This window comes from Numida meleagris, chromosome 6 (assembly GCF_002078875.1).
Source record: "Numida meleagris isolate 19003 breed g44 Domestic line chromosome 6, NumMel1.0, whole genome shotgun sequence".
NCBI classification, from domain to species: domain Eukaryota; kingdom Metazoa; phylum Chordata; class Aves; order Galliformes; family Numididae; genus Numida; species Numida meleagris.
In genome coordinates this window covers 57,457,618-57,477,521 of record NC_034414.1, presented here as the reverse complement: position 1 = coordinate 57,477,521, position 19,904 = coordinate 57,457,618, and the positions used below count along the sequence as shown (strand labels likewise).

At 42.5% G+C, this 19,904-nt stretch overlaps 1 protein-coding gene across 1 annotated transcript in view; it reads left to right on the top strand.

Moving 5' to 3' along the window:
* Window positions 1-19,904, top strand: part of PELI2 (pellino E3 ubiquitin protein ligase family member 2) — a 70,604-nt gene that overhangs the window by 11,113 nt on the left and 39,587 nt on the right. Inside the window, exon 2 of the mRNA XM_021401506.1 lies at window positions 13,351-13,480. Coding sequence (XP_021257181.1) covers window positions 13,351-13,480 — 130 coding nt within the window. The remainder of the gene's footprint in view (window positions 1-13,350; window positions 13,481-19,904) is intronic.

Here is a 19,904-nt window from a genome sequence, read left to right as displayed (position 1 = left end):
ATGGTGACCCAGACAGATGGAGGCAATGTGCGAGGTGGCTGCTGCTCCCCTGCTGCAGAGACAGTCTCATTGCTGGAGGACGCCTCATCCTCAATCTGCTGGCACTATTAGCTCCGCGTTGCAGTCGTTTTCCATCTGCCTCTGATGAATACTCAGTGATTTATTGAAAGAGGTAGTGGCAGGTGAGGCTGTAGTCTGTAACTGGAAATGAAGGATGTCATTGAACTGATTTTATTCCAAAGCCTCTCAGTGCTGTTTGTGCTCTGTTGAGGAGACTCTCTGACATAAATCAGCCCCCCACTCCCCCTGCTTCGTTAGACATCAGGGAATCCACGTGACTCTGACTGCCTCACAGCTGCAGAAGAACTTCAATTGGAGCTGTCACCTTAGTAGACAAAGAAGGAATCCAACTGCAAGTCATGTTACCCAGAGGAAATCAAGCTTTGCTGGCTCTTTAGCCTATGAAATACCTTGGTTTTGATTCCTCACTTTGTTGCTACTGTGGCTTCACCTCTACTGTTTGTAATAATTGTGCAATGTCAGCTTTGAGTGAATGGGAGCAAACACCCAGATGCATCGTCACTGCGGCTAACTGGAGTGCAGAAGTGCTGTGATCCCTGCAGGCAGCCTGGGCCATGCCTTGAGGTCTATCCCAGGTGGCTGTGGAGGAAAATCAGAGTATTGTAAATGGAAAAGAGCCTTTGGGTGGAAATAGCTGGTTGCTAATAGGTTACTAGAAAAGCCTAAAGTGTTCTGTGGAGCTTTCTATATAGAACCAAGATATTGTGGTGATGCGTTCTTCTGCTTTGTCCGCTCTTCTCTGCTTTTCCAGTGGAAAAAGATATTCTGGAAGAGGCAGAGTGTGTCTGCTTCTCCTAGAAAACCAGCTTTTCAGAGGCATTCTGAACACAGTCTGAAACTTTGTCTTGGGAATTGCAGATAATGTCCCATGTAGCTCTGCAGCCTCGCGCTTCTGCCTCTTGTGTATGAGCTCAGTTCAAAACTCAGATAGGTATTTTGTATTACTCAATATAAACCTTAAGTTTTCCTGGAGGGCAGAAGCCACACTTCCCAAGTGGTTGTAAATCAGGCCGAAAATCCAAGAGGAGAGGCTTGCTTGGGATTTGCCCACATGTGAATGTTTAATAGTCTTCAGGCTTGTTAAGCTATAATGGGCAGTTCCAGAAGATGCACTTGAAAGTTTTAGCGACTTAAGATATTAAAGCAGGCTGATGCAGTGTATTTCTGTACAACTTCCCCATTTTCTGCTACCCCTTGAGGTGGTAGAGTGATGGCTTCTCTTACGGGAGGCTTCTACATAATGGAAGCAAATGCCGAAGCTCTGTCCTCTGCTTATGGTAGAGCTGTAGAGGTAAAAATAGTTAACAGGAACTTTACAGATAGGATTTTACAAGTGTACTGACAGGGTAACAAAGGAATGCACTCTGTTTTCTCTAACACATATGCAATCTATTTAGGCAGGCAAAGGAGAAGAGGTGAAAGTTTAGGTATCTGCAAAACGTGTATATATACAAGCATATGATCTATGTATAGATATATACTTGTACATCCTCATCTGCTAGCAGAGCAGTGTGATGAGGCATTTGTTAGCATCATACGCTCCTCTGTTCAGTTGAAAACAGCATCTTATGGCCTAGGTGCCCTGTTGGAGTGTCAGGTATAAAAACTGGTGAGGGCAAAAGGGAATCTCTTGAGCCAGTCAGCTCTAATGGGTTACTTGAATTCTGTATCTCTGAACTAGCTCTTGTCAGATGTGCATTGCTGGGGAAGCTACTTCCAACTTCAGTCTTGGGCTCATCAGCTTTACTTGTACAGCTGCCTTTCCGTTTGGCTTGCGGATGCTGCTTCTAAGTCCTGTAATACTGTTTGGAATTATAGCCTGTAATTTGGGAGATGGTGCATGAAACAGATCCTGTTTGCTTGGTCCTCATGCATAGTGCTCCCTTGCCTTCGAAATCAAAGAAATCTAGATATCTAAAGACAAACATATGGTGTGGCTTTTTTTGTAAGAGCTGGTGAACAAGAGTAGTATTAGTATGCTGTCTGTGGGTATTGGTGAAGAAAAAGAGATGAATTTCCAAAAAGGGGGGGGTGGGGGGAAGGTAGAGAGAACTATATGTGGTTTTAAACTTGGTTTCAGTTCTACAGACCATTGTGTCATTTGTGCACATTGCTTAATATCTGTTGGAACGTGTAAATGCAGGTTTCCTGAAACTTCAGCTTTTGGAGGATAACCAGAAATAGGCAGGCTGGATTCACACTGTGTGTGAACTATGGGAAAACTTTGATCCTCCAGGAAATTTGACTGCTGGCAAGCCTGCTGCGTGGCTTTAGGGTTTCTGTGCTTGTATCTGTGTATGAACAGTCTTGCTTTGTTAACTTGTGGCTGGCCAAGCATGTGCCTCTGTGCATCACTGAGTGGAGTGCCTTCCCATCAGGGTGCTGATACTACAGGGCTCTTGTTCAGTTGGTCACTGATGGGATTGCAGAAAGCTGTGGAGTGGGATTCTTCTGGAGACCAGAATCTCTGAGCTTCCAGAAAGGAAAAACTTCAGGCATACATCATTTGTGTGACTTCGATTCATTCTCAGTGAGTGCAGGCACATTCACTGTACCTCCTAAATATTTATGGGGCTGTCTTCTGAGATCATGCTTATGTAGAGGTTGAGCGTTTATTTGTTGTAGAACTTTAAGAAGCTCTCTTAAGGGAAGAAAAAGAGCTCAAGAATTTTGCAGTTAAATGTAAAACTGATACACTTTGCCATCAGAAACTATATAGATCCCAGTTTGTTGTTCCAATCAGCAGTAAATATTTAACAGCCTTGCAAAATCTTATTGGTTAGCCATGACTGGTAACGTTGTTATAGGTTATGGTAAAAGCAAACAGCCAAGGATGCTGTGAATTAGTAAGCTGTCAGAGTGTTTTAAGTCTGAAGAATGTAAGTATCTAAGACCAGTTTTCTGTATTACTGTGCTATTAATGTCTGGTATCTTAAGACTTGGGGGGGCACTGGTGGGTTTCAGGTAGTTCTTTAAATCTGGTTACGAAGAATTAACTTCTCTTGTAGTGTGTTTTTTGTTGTTTTTTCTTAATAAGGTATGTACGCACTTGTTAGCAAAGAATGGGCTTTGCTCACTTCCTTTGTAGCTGTTCTGGGTGTAGCTGGTGCTGCTTCCTGATGCTCTATAGACTTGAGTGCTTCACTTTCTATTGAGTACGCTGCCTCTGAGAACACCTATGTTCACAAAATGGATGTAAGTTTTCTTTCTCTGTGGTTAATGATATTGGAAGGAGCCTCAAAAGATTCTTGTCGTGCTTGAGTGTTTGAAAATGCTGTAAGTAACAGACCCTGGAACTACTTGTCTGTGCAATCAGAAAAATATTACAGCTGCCTGTATTTAGAGGAGGACTGAAATAATAAGACAGCTACCACTTCAGCTTATAAAAATGTGAACAGTCAAATAGCCCTTGATAGTGTGTTAAAGAAAGCATTTGGTAGCTGAGAAAATGATTCGTTTGAATCGTGCATTTGTTTTAACAGCCCAGATGATCCTTTGAGTCAATGCATTTTTTCCTGTGATGCTTAATGTAGTGAAGCTTCAGACATCACGTGGTGGTGTTCCTATTCATTCCTCAGACTCCAGTTTGGACAGTTTGCTTTTGCAGTTTCAGGTAGGTATGAAGCCCGAATAGGTTGGGAACATGCTCGGTGTGGCAGGGCGGGCATGTCCCATGATGTCTCATCCCCTTGCATTATATAAAGTCTAGTTTGTTTTAATTTTGAAACTTCCAGCTGTTTTTAATCCCCTATTTGAGGGGACGGTAAATTGTTTCCATATTGAAATGTGTGGATGCTAAGTCTGCGGTGTTTTGGATACACACTCCTCCTTTTCCCCATCTATTCCTTTCCTCAAAACCCAGCTGTGCATTGCACTTTCCTTTGAATGAGACTTTGTGTTTATCTGACTTGTTTTGAACACAGCATAAGCTAGCTCTCACTTTGTACCGTGTCTCTTTGTATTTAGTTGAATAAAATGCTGTATCGAATAATTTCAGTGGCATTTGGCTAGATTATAGTTAGCAAATGCTATTCATCTGGGTGCTTTCTAATATGAGAGATTTGGGGTTGGAAAGAGGATTCTCTAAACATGGTGCTTTCCCCACCTCTTAAGCTCTTGTAGCTAGTGAAAAAGCATGCTTTGAAATGAACTTAATTAGTTTATACCCTGTATTTTGCTGTGTGCTAGCATTGTTGGTTTTATGCGCTGGTGAATGGTTTTAGTTGACAGCTTTGAAGATGGGCTTAAAGCACTGAACAAAATTGCCTCCTTGTTAAATGAGTGCTAGGTGGTAGCAGGAAAATGCTGGAAGTAAGGATTGTTAAGGAAGTCATTATGTGAAAAAAATGATTCTCTTACCCTTTGCTTTCCAGAAAGAAAACCCTTTGTGTTCTAATGCTCTTCTAGTGTATTACTTATGTTAGAATTGGGTAATAGTGTCTTAAATGTTTGTGGTTTTTTTTGTGGTGTTTCTTTCTTTAAAGGTAGCTGCTCTCTTTCCCTATTAATCAAATGATTGTGGATGACTTCTAAGAAACGCACGTTGTGGGTGTGACTACATCGTGCCTGTCTCTGGCTGTAGTGTTTAACTGGGCTGTCTGTGTAGGTTTTCAGCTAATAAGTTGTTTGAAACTGTCAGGCTGCTTTAATTGAAGCTCATCCCGAGGCTCTGGTAGCTCATCAGCATGCTCCTTCAGGCTTGTGAGGTGTATGAGCATTTAATCAAACTCCTGTGCTGTCTGCACGGGCATCTTACAGAAGCCTGTGCAACCAATATCTTCCATTGCTGCTTCTTGAAACGCGGTATTCCTTGTTAATTATACATGCAGTTGAAGATTTTTCTTTAATAGCTAAACTAAGGTTATAATGCCAGTGGAATTTTCTACAGGAACCTATGTCTTGCAAAAACTATGACAAAGGTCTTCTGTCTTTGCTTTCCCAAGAGTAGAAGCAACAGTATTTTCCAGAAATGCAATCTGGGACAAATAGCAAACCACATGCAGGCAAGACTTGGTCAGAGTGATAAGAAGTTTCTGTAGTAAGATCCCCCCTGTGCAGGAGAAATGCCAGATGGCTTGTATGAGTCTCAAAACCAGGCTTCTGATGGGATCCAGTCTTCATATGTTAGAAAAAGTTGTGGTGATAAAGCACTGATTCCTGTACCCCTCACCTGGAGACATGTTGCTTTTACCTCTTTGCTTCTGTATTTACTTGCTCTGTGGAATTCTTTTCCGTAGCAGTGCTTGGGAGAGTATCAGAGTAACAGAGGGGCTTGGGAATTTGGAAGGAAACTGGATGTGTAAGAACTGCTTTTAATCTCCTTTATTTACACTACATGATTAACATTGTACTTGCAAGCCAAGAGCATCTTTTCTCTTTTCCTAGAGGTAGAAATGCATGTAGATCAGGTGTGTATCTGCCTGGATTGCCTGTACTATGTAAGCACAACTTGCAGGAGGATGCCTAACTACTGTCCTAAAAAAAAAAAACTAAACAGGTTTTTTAATTATGTTCTAGCTGCTACAATTGTGAAATCCTGCTGATGGTGAATGGGGATGTGTGGAGGGGTATTGGCTGGGCAGCCAGCCTGTGAATTACTGTGAACGACAGCCTGCCAGCTCCTTGCATGGCTTTGTGGTGTGGGGGAATTGGGAAGAGGCTGCAGCAGCCAGGAGCTAGGAGCTGAGGCTCCTTGCCTCAGCCAGGAATGGGAACCAGGAGAACAACTGGTTCTTTCCCAGAATGCTGAAGGAGAAGCGAGGTCGCCCAGGAGAACCCTGCGACTTCACGTGTGACTTCTTGCAGTGTTGTCAGGAGATAAGGCGCAAGTTAATCTGTGTACCCTGGGAAGGAGGTTCTAGCATATCTGATGTGATGCAGGTGGCTTTGAGAGACTTTTCCACGGTGTGAATAGCCATGCTTCTTATCCTGATCTGTAAGAGAGGCTGGCTGTATTTGACCATACAAATGTGATAAGGCTGGCATATATAGCTTTTAGACAAGGTGTCTGTTAAGTTCTTAGTGGTACCAGGAGCAATTAGGAGTTACTTCTGGAGTGTAGTAGAAGAGCATTTGTAGGGGTCCATATCTATACCATGCTATCCAAGTAGTCGGACAAGTAAAACTATCACCTCTAATCCCTAGCAAGTCATGCCAACTCAGCCTTTACTCTGACAGTCTACCTAACAACTGGAGGAGCTACCAGGTCAGGCTGCATTTCCCTGTTAGAAGGCTCTGGGACTGTACAAGTGGCAGTAAATGAGGCGGCACTGCTACAACGTGATGATGGGAAAGCGAGGCTTGTGGTGAACACTGGGTATTCTGAAAGCCCGAGAGAAGGGAATGCGTTCTAAGGTGCTTGCAGGAGTAAAATGACTTCCCAAATGCGAGTTATGGGAACAAATACTGGGGGGGGGGAAATGCTGATATAGCCACAATTAACTATTCCAACATAGCTTTCTCAGGGATAATCAAGCTCACAGATGCAAAAACATCCCCTTAATTGGGGAAAGAGATGAGATTATTTGAGACTTCCAGACTTGCTGGTTTGGATTTTCTTGCTCAACAGGAAGACTGTTTTATTAACCTGTACTGCTGGTGTGATGATCAGGAAGCACTTATGCCTGGAGAGATGTCTTAGCCAGCAGAGGCTGAGGTGGGAATGGGCCTTTCATTCAGGACTTCCTCTGTGGCTGCATAAACCCCAGAGCCAGCGTTGTGGAGCAGTGGCTCTTGTTAAAACGAGGGATGGAAGCTCTTTGCTTACCCATGAGGTACTTGTTGCTAAAGGTACAGTAACAAAAATTCTTCTGAAGGTTACTTCAGTTATTGCTGTAACTTAAAATCTTTTTCTTCAGAAAGAAACAAAAATCAGATGGGAATCAAATCTTCTAACACCAGAAGGGGTTATTTAGGTTCCTTGGCAGGAAGTGCAGGGAACTTGCTTTGATTTGGGTCTCCCTTGTTGAATGGATGGGTGAGTTTTTAATCAAAAGATGTTGAAATCCTAGGACACAACCACTGAAGGTATGCAGAACACTGTCAATAAGGTGGGGAGGAGTGGGCTTTCCAGACTGAAGCAGGAATACTGAGGATGCCTTGGGTTGGGTCTTCAAGTTGAGGATGGCTGGGGTGACCTTCTGAAGTTCTGTCAAGCTCTGTGTTCTGTTGTTCAGTGACCAACAAGTAACCATATGCTTTGCCAAAGGTAGACTCAATGTGAAAGGGAAGGTTGCATATTCGGAAGACGAAAGAGAATGTTTTGGTCACCCTAGGCTTGCTGATCTACCTCAAGAGTGGAAATATCTGGACTTTCTGTGCTGGGGATGGTGGTGATTGTATATCCTTCTTCTGATGTCCAGGGAACATCAGAACACAGCCCTCTGTATTAGAGGGCTTTGTTGTACCCCATTGTCATTTGTGAAACATTACAGTGTTCAAGAAACAGTCTTGCATTCACTGCCAAAAATTAGTAAGTATTTTCTTTCTTAAAAAGGAAGAAAATACCAAACCACTCAAGGTACTTTCGATCCTTTCAGTATCTAAAGGGGATCTGCAAGAAAGAAGGGGACAGACTCTTTTGCAGGATCTGTTGTGATAGGACAAGGGAAAATGGTTTAAACTAAAAGAGAGGGGATTTAGAGAGCATTGAAGGAAGAAGTTTTTTACGATAAGAGTGGTGAAGCAGTAGCACAGGTTGCACAGAGAGATGGTGGATGCCTTGTCTCTGAAGGTATTCAAGTTCAGGCTGGATGGGGCTCTGAGCACCTGATGGAGCTGTGGGTGTCCCTGTGCATTGCAGGGAGTTGGGCTAGATGACCTTTAAGGTCCTTTTCAACTCAAATGATTCTATGAAGTAGTACAGCAGTTCTATGTTCAAAATGAACTTTCTTGTATGATAGAAGAGGGGGATGTAAAGAATATGAAATGCTGTCAGTGGAATTACCTAAAAGGCTTTGTAGGTTCATAGCATCATAGTATCATAGAATGGCTTGGGTTGGAAGGGACCTCAAGGATCATCAAGCTCCAAGCCCCTGCTGCAGGCAAGGCCTCCAACCTCCACATCTAATACCAGACCAGGCTGCCCAGGGCCCCATCCAACCTGGCCTTGAACACCTCCGGGGACGGGGCATCCACAGCCTCTCTGGGCAGCCTGTGCCAGCACCTCACCAGCTCATCTATCTTGCAGTCAGTATTCCATATGTGGAAGCTGTTTGTGTTTTTATGTAAACTAGCATGTGGATTTTTCCCTTCTAATCTTGGTTCAAGAGAGGAAAAATGGGATGATCAAGCAGAGTAGGGCTTTCCAGCTACTCAGGGCTTTAGCCTATAGTTGTGAAAACCTGATGCTGGCTATTGCCAAAGCAAATAATATATCTTTAGACTTATAATGTTGTAGATATCATAATATAGGCTCTCAGTGCTGCCAAAGGAATTTTTTCTCCCACTCTCTGTGCCATTTTCCTCTTGTTGCTGATATAAATGCTTCTGTGGCCTTGCAGTGAACCAGAGAGCGAGGAATTGATGTGGTTTAAACTAAATTTAAAGCATAAATCTGGTTTTATTTCCAGTGTGTGTGAACCAGGGAGAGAAGTTGCACTGAGGCAGGGACAAAATAGCAAGTGAAGGGTGGGACTGCTGCTTTTGGCAGTGGTGTTGGCCCACATTGGTTCAGTGATGGTAAAAAGCATGCTGTAAGCCCAGACTGACTTCTGGTATGTGCTGAGCATATACTACTGTGTGATACCAAATATGGCATCAGAATGTTCTTAAAAGAAAAAACTCAGTCAAGTCTGACCTCATAATGAGAGCTGTCACTAATGCTTCTGTGGCTTTGTTGTTCAGCAGGGGAAAGTCATGCTTTCTTCTCATAAATTAGAGCCATTGTAACATCTGTTGCCTGCTCAAAGCTGAGTCTGTGCGATGGGATGGTTTGCCTCTGAAAATATGTCTGCAGTAGCACTGTCAGTAATAGTGAGGGAAAACTGAGGGTACTCTTTTTTTGGCCAGCGAAGTATTACCGGTGGCAGTTACTGCCTTTTCCATTTGTAGCCTCCTAGGAGGTAGGTTGTGTAGGTATTGAGAAGTATTTCAGTTTATTGACACTTCAGCGTTTTCATAGCATTGCAAAAACTGGTGGCATGTGGCAGCTTCTGTGTATGGCAACTTGTAGCTGTTATCCCTGATTTTGGGAGTGACTTTCCTGAGTTGAAATCAAACTTTCCTAGGTGCTGCCTAAGCTTGGTTCCTTCTAAGAGGAGGAAGAAAGCCAAAAAAAAAAAAAAGGGGATGTAAAAAAGGCTTATGTAATGAGCCATCCCATGTTCAGAACTTGCTGATCTGAAGTAGTTCAGGAGGTTCCTGCAAGGCTTGTGGAAAACAGGAGCTTGCACAGTGCTAGAACTGTGTAGGACAGCATGTGCGGTCTTGCTCTCCAGGCAGCACAGCATCCACGCAAAGCAGAGGCTTCCATGACATACCCCAACCCTGGGAAAAACTTAACGGAGTTTGCATGTCATTGTATACCAAAGTCCTCAAAGGTTTGATGTAAATCTGCTGGAAACTGGCTTTGTTAGTTAGGATGCCCGTAACAAATGCCAGCACCGCTCCCTTATTTGCAAGGAATAGCGCTATCAACAGAGGTAATTATCCCGAGAAGTTTCACAATGCTGATTGTCCCAGTGCTGCTGCCTCTGAGAGGCACTTGGAAAAAGTACAGGGCTGCTGCAAGCACCTGTGTTGTTTGGACACTTGGGACACCTGGAGAACAAGAGTGCCTGTCATGGTTTTATGATTTTTCGGTTGTTGGTATTCCACGTCATACCATCATGTAGTGTATGTACCTGGTTCTCGGAAGAGAAGGACTACTACATTCCCCAGGGGACTTTGCTCCCCTGTTACTGTTTCCTGGGTAGAGGGAAAGATTAAAAACTCACATATTACAAGACCTTTTTTTTTCTTCCCATCTCTCACCCGACAGCATCTCGCTCCCCAGCCGTCTTATTGTCAGTATTCGAGTAAGGCCTACCTTGATTTTTGGACATTCTCTCTCATTGTATTGGATTTATTAGCTTAAATTGTAATTATATTGTATTATAGTGTGTTATTTTGCATTCTGATATCTTATTTAGTAAATCAGTTTGTTTCTCCTCAGATTGTTGCCACTGTTTTTTTCTTAGTCCCATTTCCCTACTCTTTTTCCCTTTTTCCTTTCCCAGGGCGTGGGCCCCCCACCCCATTTGTCACAGAACCAGGCCGAATGCCTGTAAACCATGGACAGTGCCTTAAACCCATGTGTCTGTCAGGATGGTCTCATGCATGGTTGCTCTTCGGGAAGCTGCCTGCTTCCAATTTTGTTGGCTGGAAACATTTGATTCCTGCTTTTAGTGGGGTCTGGTTCTTGTGAGGTCAATGAGAAGGTTCTGTGGGGCCTGAGAGGATCTGATAGCATTCATTCAGATCCACTTGCTCTGGGGATTGCGTAGGCAGGGGCAAGGCAAGGTGCGGCCCCAATGCCATGGGGAGGGCTCGTTTGTGGTGAGCAGCTTGAGAAACCTGGCCTAGAACAGCCAGGTGCATCTGGCTGTGGGGAGAGAAGGCTCCAATCTGATGCTATATTCTCTCCCACGAAACATATAGGAATGCCTTGTAATCGTCCTTTTGCTTCTTTACTAGTGTCACATCAAAATAAAACTTACAAATCTATAATTAGCTTTTACTATTTGTTGTGCGTACTCAAATCCTCCTGCCCTTTCACATAAAGGAAACTTAGAAATTGGCACAAAGAAAACCTTCGTGAAAACTTGTCTTAATCCATCTTAAGATGATGGATGAATTAAACTTTCATTTTGCTCGCGTTTCCTTCCCATTTAGTTTCCAAAAGGCCTTTAACCTTGAGTGCCTTCTTTCTTTTCTTGTTTAAAAGCTGTTTCAATGCTGGAGGTGGGGGGGGGAACCCCTGAAATGAAATCAAGTGGCCTTTTCCAGCTGATTGTTCTGTGACCATGAGAAAAGCCAAACAAGATAACCCTACCAAGTCTGGTTTTAAATTTCAGCAAAACTGCGTGAAATCAGTCCTGTTTAACAGTGGTACCAGCACAACAAATTTAATTGCAGAGTGTAAAGCCAGTAATGATGCTACTCATATGACTTCTTCAGGAGTTACTGCTTTTTTGGTGGTTTTTCCCTACACAAATCCATGCAGGAGGAATATTGCCTTTAGGAAAGGTAAGACTTGGAGACATGATCATGGTAATAGTGTCACTGAAAGACAGTACATGAATGCATCCAAGAAGACTGAAGTTGCAGAATCAAATCACTCACACCTTGAGGGCTTGTTTGTTACCTGTGGATCATATGGGTATATTTTTCTAGAAATTCTTTTGAGATAAGGATCAGCTGTGTTAACTGAGCTCTGCTTTTCTTGTGTAGAGTTAAGTTTCCAAAAACAAATAGGCTTGGTGTGAACTAAGTGGTTTATTTCTGTTGGTTTTTCTGCTGTGTTGGGGAATTGTTGTTAATATTCCAGAGATACGCAGCAATCTTCCTTGTGAAAACAGGAGTGGGAGAGAACAAGTTGAGCCATAACCCAGCCTGAAGCTCTGCACTTCTCATGGCTCTCTGGGATTCTGTATCAAAAATACTCCTCGCGTCTGGCTTTACGTTCTAGAGCACTTAAATTTGAGACTATAATCTCAAACCTGTTATCTGCTTAGGAATGTTCAGCAGTGCTGCAGTTCAGGTCTTAGGTCCCCAGATACTGCCCATGAGTAGCTGAAGCTGTTTTGCTGCGAGCTGTCAGGTGACTGTTGGCTGCAGTGAGTACGGTTTCTGCAGGGCAGGGCTCCAGGGCTTTAGCAGGCAAACTGTGTGCCTTTGTCTGCCTCACTTTTCCCATCCTTTGCAAAAAAAAAAAAAAAATTCAAATCCCTCCAAGCGCACTTTCTTGTAATGCAAACGGGTTAGTTATGTATGCAAAATGGTAATTTCATGAAAAATGATTCTGGGTTACTGCGCTGCTTTTCCTAGTTGGCAACTGTAGGATTGCTCTTACAGCCTGAGCAGTGAGTGACCATTGATTAGCCTTCTGTGGGGTTCTGAACAAGCTGTTTCAATCTGCAGATAGTATGGTGGATATAGAGCTGGACTGCTTTAAAGTGCAACTCTAAACAGATAATGATTTCTAATTTTTTGGCCTCTTTTGATTCCTAGGGAGCTGATCCCCTTTAAAGCTTCCTCCTTCTCTTCAGATGGTTTTCCTCATTGCGATGTTAGCTTTTAATCACAAAAATTGCTGGGGAGAAATAGATGACCCAGTATAGAATAGACGTCACCACTAAAACTGCTGGCATCTGTAAGTGGAATTGCAGCTGTAGTTCTTCAAGGGGGAGCCTGAGGATCAGGTGTGAAAGAGGCATCTCTGCATGAAGCCAAGTCTTGAGGGCACAAACCACCTGAAAGTGAGCAGGAATGTGACAGGTGGAGGTGCTGTGATGAGAAGCTTTTACCCTTCCTAAATCTTTGGAGAGGGAGAAATGTCATTTCATTGCCCTTGGATTGCAAAGAAACTTCCAGTTCCTTCCTTCCCTGAGGAAGGAATTATCCTCTTGAGGCTTAATGCATCTTTGAATAACTTATCCACTGGGTTTCTGTCTTGCGAGAGATGAAAGTACTGAAGGTTACTGGGTTACTGATAAAGGCAGTTGTTAACTAGCCTTTTACTAGATTCACATAAATTAAAAACACTTGTATCCTCTTTCATTAAACAAAGCCTCCAGGAGTAGATTCATTATTAATAAATAAAAATAAAACATCATTCTATGTGACTAAAGTTGCATTTCTTCAGTTTTTCCCAAATTGCTCCTTTTTTCCCCTCTTGTCTTCTCCCTTCTTGCATGATCTGTGGGAAGGGAATAGCAGTGCAAAGATGTTTTCCAAACTCCCCATGTCATGAAATTAAATAAGAGGTTTAGAATATGTTCTACCAAATTCTCTTTCTTCTAAAGGTAAAGAACTATTTCTGTTGCTGGCCAGCTCATTGTATCATTTGTGTTTGAATTTTTATTCATCATTAATAAGGTCACCAACCATTGGCAGGAAAGGAGCGTTTGGGTGCCTGTAGTAATTTAGGTTGCAAAGCTTAGCATGACTGTTACTTGTTTTTTAACCACATGTTTGAAATTGTCAGGATATTGTGACCAAATCGCTGCTTTCCTTTTCTGTATCTCAAACTGCTGATGCTTTAATGCCAAACTCTTTGTTCAATTCCAGGTATAATGGCTCCCTCCCTAATGGTGACAGAGGACGCAGGAAAAGCAGATTCGCCCTTTATAAGCGACCTAAAGCGAATGGAGTTAAGCCCAGCACTGTTCACGTGATTTCTACTCCTCAAGCATCCAAGGTACATGACAGAGGCAAATCCTATTTTCTGGTGTCCCTGGGTTGTATCGCAGCTACCTGACTCACCTTGCTGCAGGTTTGTTCTGTGGTAGTCAGATGCTTGCTTTGGAAAGTCTATAGTGGATTTTCTTTCTAGAGATATGGATCTCTAATCCAGTTACTTATTTAAAGTAGTCCTTAACCTCAGGTATGAGTTAATCTGACCTTTCTGCCCTTATTCAGAAAGCTAACTGTCTTATCTGAGACGCAGAACAGTCATGTAATGCGTTTCCAAGAAGTACATTTATTTTTCACTGGGATGTAAGGTTTGTATGAGTTTCCTTTTCAGGAAGATACCGAGGTGGTGTTAAACAAAACAAAAAAACCTCGGAGATCCCTATGAGCCTTTCATATGTATTGCTAATAATATTGTGCATGTTTTCACTGAGGCCTAGTGTAGAGGAAGAACAGCATTTCAGTGAATATATTATAGTGACATATTAACACGTAAAACTGTCTGCATTAAGGTTCTGCTGGTAGAATGCATCTGAAGCTGTGAAAAGTCATCTTACCCCCTCTCTAAACCCTTTGCACCAGAAGGAAAATTGATGAGTTCTGGCCAAATGAGGTGAATCCTGTGGTTACACTCAAATAGTTTTGTGAAGCGTACGTACTTCTTACCATCAGTATCAGCTGATGGGGACACAATCTACTGTTCTCAGAAGTGCACTTTCTAACTTAAATGAAGAATATTGTTTAATACACAGGTGTTCTTTTGTGCTATGCACAGTAGCATACATCTAAACGTATCAAAATATACCACATCAGTTTGTTGTTGTTCAGGTGGCACAGTGCCTGCATAGTGCATGTGAATGTGTAGTCTTTTGGATTAAAACTTTCTGTAGATATTTGCCACTGTTTGTGTTCCTGAAATGAAAGTATTTGTGAGTTGAAGGTTGATTTCATCAAGATTTTAAAATAGGCCTGTAGTATCTGTGTGTATGTTGGTGACATTGGGCTGTTTCTTAAAATTTAATAAATGTAAAAAAAGTGTTTTACATAGTCAATGGAAATAGACACATGAACAGTGGATAGTTTAAAGCATTTGGACCTCAGATTGTATTTTGGCTTGACTTTCAAAATATTTAAAGGCCTGACAGACACTGCAAGGTGTCTGGTTAACGTTCATCTGTATTGTGAAGGTAGTGCAGATATAATATGCTGTATAAATTTATGTCCTTATAAACATAGCACAGGGTATGAGACATTCAAGTCTTTACTTTGAGGATCTGGATTCAGGTGGGTATGTCAGGTTGAATGTATTCTTCTGCACTTTCTCTGAACCCTTATAAAAGAGCTTTTGTGTATTTATACTGTTGTCTGGGGCAAGGCTGGTGGATGTGTGCCAGAACAGTGACGCAGTGGATTTCAGCGCTCTTTCGGATACACTGAAAGGACGTTTACATTCTAAAACACTTTCTTAGGCTTCTCTGACACCGTCAATATCAGAGCCTAAATCTGTTTTACCAGGAATGCCTTCTGCATATGGCTTCTGTAAATGATCCCAGAAACACTGGGAGGTAGAGAATAGAGAGCTTTGTTCTTGGAAAATAATATGCAACTTGACCTCCAAGTTTTCCTTCTGCTCTCAGTCTTCCAGTTTAATACTTAGGGAAGAAAAACAGTGGGAACTTGTACTGCACAGGATATTACAAGTTTCCTCCCTTGCAGCTTTTCAGATACAAGTTGTGTTTTATTTTGCTTGTTCGTCACCACGTGAAATGAATCTGACTAGAAGGAAGCATGTTGTTCTCGGGTGCTGGTGCCTTGTTGGTGTTGGGTGAAGCACTGACTGTCTCTGTTCTGTCACTGCAGTGGCACGGATGCTTGAATAAGGTGCCACAGTGGTTTTGTGCTAATTCCATTAATGCAGCAGCTCAAGAACCACCATTATCACAGATTTGAAGTTAGTTTTCAGGCTGACACACTGCAGTAGACCATGAGAGGATGCTTGTCATGTTCTATTGTCCCAGCTATGTGCAGGTGTCAAGGACAGCTGGAGCAGCAATGGTTTCGGTGGCAAATCTAGCTGAGATAATTGCATATGAATCAGTGCCTCTTGTTTTTTTTCCCCCTGAAGTGCTTGTTTTTTTTCTTTTGTCACTCTGCCTCCTAAATTACCTTCTTCAGCACCTCCAGAATTGTTTGGCCTACTAATGGGTATATTCTGGAGGAATGCATTGCATGAGGTCACGAGTCACAACTTTTATCAGATTATACTTAAAATATGCATTCATATTCTGCATTATGCACTTGACTTCAAAACGTGTTTTATTAACTCTGTGTTTAGACACCATGCAGGGAATTTTGTTTTGTCCATGTTTCACAGAACTGAGGCTGTTTGTTTGAGACAAGCTTTCCCAGCAGGGTCAAAACTGATGTTATCAAAGCGTAAAATTCTCAGGCTGTCTCTGGTTTGTGTTGTGTTGGTTTCAAAATCAGGTCACGCAGAAAAGGTGGATCCTTAACTCCCCAGTTCTACATTCAGGTTTTATTTAGAAAGGTCATTACTTGCATTGACTTGGGTCTCCTGACAAAGAAGTCTGTCACCAGTTATGATCACGTGATCAATGACAGCTTTGCTCTGACTACGCTACCCAAATCTTAGGTACAAGCTCGTAGCTCATCGTGATGTTGCTAGGATTGCTGATTTTTATTTTCAAGATGTTAGAGCTATTTACAGCTAACCTTTAATTATGTTAGAAGTTTGTTTGACTTAGTTTAACTGTTGCTTTAATGTGCAGTAGTGGAACTAGTATCAGACACCAGCAGACCCAGGCCCAGGCTTTGTTTATGCAGCAATTTTCTGATGAATGTGGAACTTAATGGGGGGGGGGGGGGGGTATAAGTTCTCACAGTAATGGCCTGGAAATGATGGGATGCTAAAATAGAGGTCAGGAGGTTTCTTGGTGTGGGGTTGTTTGCTTTTTTAGGTGGGGGAGAGGGATGCTTATTTACTCACAAAGAAGTGAGTGTGTATATATCTGGCAGGGGGAGAGGTAGATACGTCTAACTGAAAGCAGAAACAGTTTAATATCTCTGTAGAATAATGTTTGAGGCAGTGTGTCTTTGCAGCTCTTAAATGGATGAATGTGCCCTGTATAAATCAGACTGTATGATCCCGATCTTTGCCAAGCAGAGATGTTCATCTTCCCATACATATCCCATCTGTTGGTTCAGTGGGCTGTTAGCTTTCCCTCTGTTCAAGCACAGGTGGATCTTTGCCCTTCTTTCCTCCTCATTGCAGCCAACAGTAAGTCCTTGTTGGATGCTGCCAGTTGGAGTTCTTTTTGGGGAACCATGGGAGAAATCTTCCCTGATCCTGCCTGGGTGCTGGCAGTGGGCGCTAACAATGCGATGCTGAACCCTTAACTGATGTAATTGCCCATGACTCCAGGTATTTATGCATTTAGATTTCTTTGAGCTTCTAATGCTTTGGAACAGCTTTCATGGTTGCATAGGTTAGAAAAATGAATAAATGGCTCTGTGTGCATTTCAGTTACTTGAAATTTGCAATTTGGAAATCTGATTTGTACAGAAGAGTTAAGGGGGTGACGTTAGCCCCACAGGATTCCATGAGAGTACTCTGAAAGCAGGAATAAATTCTATTGTAGCAGTATGTAGGATGCTGCTGAGTTAGCTTACTTGCTATGTGAGATCTGCAGAAGCGCTTCATTCACTGGGCAGTAGAATATAGCAAGCAAATACTAGAAATACTCCTTTTTAACAAGTGGATGTTGTGTTTTGATACTTAAGTGCATCTTTCTTGTTGGTTATTAATGCTGATTTGATAGAGGATTGCAAATGTCTTTTGAATCGCTGTAGAGTGCAACAAAAAATCTGACCATAATAGCTTTTTGTGAAGGTACATCTTGATTAAGTTATTCATTTTTTATCTGTCTGTCTGAGGATAAAAGATTTCCTTTGGCAACCTGTGGTAGGTAAAGACAACGTACTTTTTCCTCCCTCTGAAATCATTGTTTCAAGCTGACTGGGGAAGATCTTTCTGACTTGAAGTCCAATTACCTGCCGAGCTGGCTTCTGCCTTGTGCTATCACAACAGCAGCTTGTATAGTCGCTGGCTGGGTTCCTGCAGCTCACATCAAGTTTCATGCTGCTACTGGAAAAGAACAAAAGGCAGCTATACAAGTAATTATTAGGTCAGGAGAGAGAGCTCCAATTTGTGCTTTGAGTGGCTAGAGAAAATGAAAGTATAGGATTCTTGTGATTGCTTATCTAAAGCAGGTTATTGTATCTGCTTTGATGTACTTGATGAATTTTGAGTAAAAAGGCTGAAAATCCTTTTGGATCTTTTGGTGCTCCTTCTGGATGAGCGCCATAGAGCTTGGCTGCTGGGAGGAGGATGCTGTCCATCAGTGGCTTCTCTGTTTCTTGTAGGGCTTATTTATTGTGTAATCAGCTTGTGGAGCACTAATTTGTTCCAAAGTAACTTAATTGCATATGTGTCTTGAGAGTCCCAAGTTGTGCAGAGTCCCTGGCTCATCTGCTTGATTAATGGTTTCCTCACTGTTAAATGTCCTTTTCTATTAAATGAGATCATAGAATGGCCTGGGTTGAAAAGGACCTCAAAGATCATCCAGTTTCAACCCCCCTGCTGAGTGCAGGGTTGCCAACCACTAGACCAGGCTGCCCAGAGCCACGTCCAGCCTGGCCTTGAATGCCTCCAGGGATGGGGCATCCACAACCTCCTTGGGCAACCTGTTCCAGTGCGTCACCACTGGATCACTGTAGTGTGCAAGTCCATACCCCTTTGCTCTCCCAAATAGTAGGGAATGGTAGGATGGAAGAAAATGTTTATACCAACTTCATTTGTATTGCTTAATAAATAACAACTGTCACTTGGTTTGATGTTCTTCTGCCTAAGCTTTTGAGACATATTGAGCAGAATGCATGTCAAAGATTTTGGAAAATCTCTTTACAATGTTTTCTAACAAAAAACAGATGTTCAGTAAGGGAAGGGGAATTAAACTGCTGAAGACTACAGTTATTTTTTATAACTGAACGTTGATTTTGCTTTCATGCTTTTCCTTCGAAGGTAGACAGAAGATCAGAAAATGTTTTCCTTGTAAACTGTTTAAACTACATCTGCTAGAAATCGATATTTAGAGCAGATTCTACTTGCATTCACCTGTCCTTTGGAGGCAGAGGAAGGTGCACTGGATGCAAGGGTTGTGTTAAGAAGCTACCAGTAGGATTTGCACTGCAGGAAGCAGAGCCGATCATTTTACTGAAAGATCATTTCACTACTTTAGCTTCACACAGCATAACTTGTTTGAAACTAACTTCTTCCAGTTTAACTGCTTTTTGCATGTTCTGTCTGCTCATCTCAGATGTAGAATGGATAGTTAGGACCATCTAGTGTAGTAGTGAAGCTCTCTTGTTACATTCTTATTCAAGGCAATTAAGAGTACAGAGTAAAATGAATTTGGTCTTACAAGTGTTTGTCTTGAGAACTCAGCTAGTCTTGGCTTCTTAAAAGTTAAGGGGAACTTAATACTGATTTTTGGATCAAATGAGACTGTGTAATCATCATTAAGGCTGGAAAATACCACTAACATCAACCCATCACCACCATGCCCATTGCACGTGTCCCTCAGTGCCACATTGACACAATTCTTGAACCCCTCCAGGGATGGTGACCCACCACCTCCCTGGGCAGCCTGTTCTAATGACTGACCACTCTTCTAAGAAGTTTTTCCTAAAATCCAGCCTGAACCTCCCCTGGTGCAACTTGAGGCCAGAGCTATCTATCTGTCCTGTCTCTAGTTACCTGGGAGAATAGGCTGACCCCCATTGTGCCTTACAGCCTCCTGTCAGGAAGCCATAGAGAGCAATAAGATCTCTCCCAAGCCTCCTCTTCTCCAGACTGAACAATCCCAGTTCTGTCAGCCCTTCCCCATAAGACTTGTGCTCCAGACCCTTTGCAGCTTTGTTGCATCTGCTGTTGCTTTCTAGGTGTTTGGCTGTGGTGTGCTGCAGTGTAATCATGAGCAACCTGACAGGGGCTTGTACACAACAGTTAGAAGTGCCTGGGGCAGGTAGCATCTATACTATAGGAATTCCTAGCTACTGTTTTGGAAATGCACTTATTCATCTGTGTCATGGGAGAACTTCACAGAAACCCAAAGTATGACTTCCACACTAGCTTAGCACTGCTAAAGCATCTGCAGAGGGAGGTGGTCAGATTCTATGCTGCAGAATGTAGACTTATGGCATGTGTTGCACAGAGCTGGTCTTTGCCTGAGACTTGAACCAGTGTTCTGGACCTGGGAAGAAGCATAGGGCAGTGTGCATACTATTCCTGTATTGTCACCTTCAGTGAAGCTTATGGTTTCTAACGTATTTGTTGCTGGTATATGCATAGG